Genomic DNA, 3844 nt, shown 5'->3' with positions numbered 1-3844 from the left:
TACCAATAGACCAAGGACCCATTGACCTAATTAGTAACTTGAAAACATAAATAAAAAGAAATGGAAGAGAGAAGAAGCTAACTCTCCTTCTTATTCAAGTTCTTCAACAAAAGTCGCAGCCAATTGTCTACCAAAAAGGCCATACAACAAACCGATTGTCTCCATTTCCTTGGCATCGTTGCTCTCCTCGTTCCCAACCTATAGCAGATGAATGGTGGTTGCAGCAGAATGCATCACATAAACAGAGTTAGCCACCTTTTCGAACTTGTCTTTCAGATCCTCATCAAATGTTATATATTCTTGTAAACCACTAGTTTCGAGTAGTGACCGAAGAGTACCCTGTTGGATTGTGCAGGAGAAACTTGGTATTGACCGTGAGTTGAGAGATATGCATGCACAATGCAAGAAATAAACCAGTGAAGAAGAGGAGATTCCAGGGATTTCAAGGAAACACAGAGTGTGAGGCGTGGGGAGATCGAATGCCCAAGAAAGGAGAGACTAGTGAATCTTGGCTTGTCAAAATAACAAAATGTTGAATAGACCAACAAATGTAAACGTTGTGTTGCAAACTTGATAAATAATAAATAATAATATTGTTATCGTTATTACACAGTCTTTGCTTGTGTATGTTTGTGTTTGCTGAGGGGAGATTGTTTTGTTTCCTTTCTATGTTAGGATAGCTTAATGGATATCGATTATGGGTGATTTCTTTAATACTTGACTTAACATGCTAATCTGTTGGAAAAGTGTGGAATTTTATGGCTAGTTAGAAATGTGTTGATGATTGTCCATAACCAAAAAAATTGAAATATGCAGTGTTGGATGTGTGAGTGTAGAAGTGAATTAGATCAGGACAACATACACTCAGTGATAAAAATATAATATTTATTTTACTATTACATTTCTAATTATATACTTGTATCATATACACTAAAAGTATGATGTTTAAGGATGACCTCATACATAAGAAAACTTTTTTTTAAAGTCCAATGTGATTTTTATAATTATGAATATTGAAACTTTGCATTATGTTGTGAATCTATATCACATATATTCTGATGCCAATTTCACGAATCCATTGAATTAACATTCAAATATTAAAAATAATCACATTGAAGACATTTACATCTTTTTTCGCAAATGGAGCCGATCGAACGTGTATAAACTCCACTTTACCTATCCACTTCAAACAAAAATTTGCAACTCATAGATCACAGTTTGAATTAAAAACTCGTCCCACATTGAATTCCATTTTCTAAGCTGGAAGTGTACTTTCTTTGACCGGCTCAGCAGTAGTGATGACAACATCTGTCTCTTTCTCTGCACAGAAAAAGTAATTTCCAGCGAAGAAGCCAACATGGATGACCATCATGTAAAACAATTCTGTCGCAGATAGAATGATGATGAAGGCCTCCAAAGTGATCTGCGCAGACCATATTCCATAACGTATATTAAAAACCCAGAAATCCTCTGCCTTTGAATACTCAGACAGGGAAGAGCTTGTCAATCGAGTAGCTTTGCAATGCATAAAATATAAATGTTGTCGAGAGAGATTCAAAAACATTCTAACTAAAGCAAAATCACATACCAGCTTTGGACTTCTGCTATGTAAATGGATCTGCTTGCATGCCACCCTGCAAGTTTGGTTACATGTTTATGATCAGCATTAAACAAAAAAAAAAAGAAATCGCTTTTGGTTTTGAAGCTACTATTGAAAGTTCTTAATAAATAGATCCAGGACAAAACATTCTGAAATAATCCCTTAATCCCCATTTAATGAAACATGTCATATATTAATTACCCCATGGCAAGAAGTGTAAGAGCCCAAGCTGTGATGGCTGAAGAAGCACTTGAAGCCAAGCTCTCTGCTATCCACACTCGAAGATGATGAAGCCCTGAAAGACATGAAGCTGCCCCCACAACTCCAGCAATCAGAGAGAAGATGACCATAAAACCAATGGCTTCATTTCCCATGGGGAAAAACAATGGTGAAAATGAGAATCCCACTGGAATGCTGCTTCTGGGTCCTGTCAAACAAAACAAGAAGCAATATATACAATCAATTTCAGATTTCAGATCATATGCTAGAGATAGAGAATATACTAACAATCACCAAAAACCTATTAAGAAATATCTCTGTTTACCAGTGACATAATGATGATCAATGGCCTTGTTGAGTGCCCACCCAGCGATTCCAGCAACAATCACATACATGCATAAATTCAGCAACAACATGAGTCCAGCGAAAGACTTCACTATTCTTACACCCATTTTGACAAAATTTCAAAATGATTTAAAAAAAGAGAAATTTCTTAAAGAGAGCTCCAAATGATTCAAACTGTAAAATGAACAAACTAGAGACAATTCCTTGGAGTGCAATGGAGAAGATGGGAAGCGGTATTTAAAGGAATAAGTGCAGTAAAGAGTATGGCAAACGGTATTATTTCCAATTCAAGCAACCAGTCTACACACAGGCTGGCGATGACCCACTTTGACAATGGGAGTATTATTATCTTTTCTGCTGCCAAAAAACGGCTAACTTTTGTATTCATTTAAGTTCATTGATAATGGGAGTACAACTGTTTATCGCGGGTTGGTATTTTTATTAAAGGCAGGTTTTTGAATGCTTTGTGGAACGATTGAATGAGCTGCTTGTGCCCGGGCTCTATAGTTTAGGAATTCGTATGGTTACTGGTAATTAATTTAAAATTAGAGTTTAATAATTCATGTGGAGAAGTTTGATGATAATACTAATAATGGTGAGGTGTGATGAGTGATGTGTTTAAAAAATAAATTAAATAAATTTATTAGATATAAAACAATAAAATTAGTATTTATCTATTTGATTAATAGGTTATTTCTATTACAATATAATTAAAACTATATTATTTTAAAAATGGAGGGGGATATAAAGTCATTTTATGAGAGTTATTTAGTTGAAAAATATAAAAGTGGTTAGAGACAAGGATAAACAAAAAAATCACTAAGAAGCTAAACCGGCGTAGACAACAAATAGAGGATCACTATCATCCTATATATCAGCGAGGTCGAGTTTGGGGTCTTGAAGAGATCATCTTTCTTTTGTCTTGCCTCGCTCTTCATTCTCCTCCTATCAGATAAATTGTTAGAGCCACCCACAAAAACCACTTGGAGGAATTAAGCCAAACATAATCTATGTCGAAATTAGGCCAAAGTATAAGTTAATTTATTTTTTCTTCTTTAATAAAAGCTTGGTTTATTAGTGAAGTTGAAAGATTCTTATTGAGCCCATGGATCAAGTAGTAGATAATTGTATTTTATCTTCTGAAAAGTATTATTTAATTATATTAATATTGTCAATTTTTTAAAAAAAATTCTTTTAAAAAATATGAATAATATTTAAATTACTTTTATTTTCTAAAACTAACATATAAAAGTATAATTTGATCTACTAACAGGGTTTGAGGGATTATAGGTTTTTCTAGGACAGTCTCTAATGTCGGCTTCATGTACAAAAGGTTCTAAAGGTTGTGTCCACACAAGTTTGTGTGCTTAGCCAAAAAAGTGGCCTTCTATTTTTCCTGTTTGTTACATGCACTTTTCTTTATTTAATTTATGTCATCAACTCTTCTTTCTTGACATCTATTCTTGTCATTTCTTTTCTTTGTGCATTTACATCCTAAACTACTGAGAGCACCTTACATTAATAGAGGACCACTCTCTTAAAATGGAAAAAGGCGTGAACATTAATAATTTGAAATTAGTTTCATTTCTCACTTTCTTCTGCCTAACAAAAACATTTCCAAGGAGACAATTTTGCATAAGTTGGTACATGTGTTCCAAATTTTACAACTTTTCTTGCTAG

The 3844-nt window shown here is 33.9% G+C and overlaps 1 protein-coding gene across 1 annotated transcript; it reads right to left on the bottom strand.

Moving 5' to 3' along the window:
* Positions 1-1065: 1065 nt before the first annotated feature.
* On the bottom strand, positions 1066-2360 carry LOC149539025 (membrane protein PM19L-like). The gene is made up of 4 exons (XM_089799054.1): positions 2145-2360; positions 1802-2027; positions 1589-1634; positions 1066-1423 (listed from the first exon to the last, which is right to left on the bottom strand). The coding sequence occupies exons 1-4, from the start codon at positions 2269-2271 to the stop codon at positions 1256-1258; spliced, it is 567 nt and encodes a 188-aa protein (XP_089655180.1). The 5' UTR covers positions 2272-2360; the 3' UTR covers positions 1066-1255.
* Between the last annotated feature and the right edge of the window lie 1484 nt (positions 2361-3844).

Source organism: Cupressus sempervirens, chromosome 9 (genome assembly GCF_028749045.1).
Source record: "Cupressus sempervirens isolate cs-2001-9-10 chromosome 9, ASM2874904v1, whole genome shotgun sequence".
In the NCBI taxonomy this organism is placed as follows: domain Eukaryota; kingdom Viridiplantae; phylum Streptophyta; class Pinopsida; order Cupressales; family Cupressaceae; genus Cupressus; species Cupressus sempervirens.
The sequence above is the reverse complement of the archived record's forward strand: the minus strand, read 5'-3'. Positions and strand labels throughout refer to the sequence as shown.

Excerpts from the sequence above, each read along its gene's own strand:
- LOC149539025 (XM_089799054.1), bottom strand. The coding sequence starts at position 2,271 with ATGGGTGTAAGAATAGTGAAGTCTTTCGCTGGACTCATGTTGTTGCTG. Across the intron at positions 1,635-1,801 it reads CTTACACTTCTTGCCATGGG|GGTGGCATGCAAGCAGATCC; the intron begins GTAATTAATATA and ends CCAAACTTGCAG. Across the intron at positions 1,424-1,588 it reads ATAGCAGAAGTCCAAAGCTG|ATCACTTTGGAGGCCTTCAT; the intron begins GTATGTGATTTT and ends TGGTCTGCGCAG.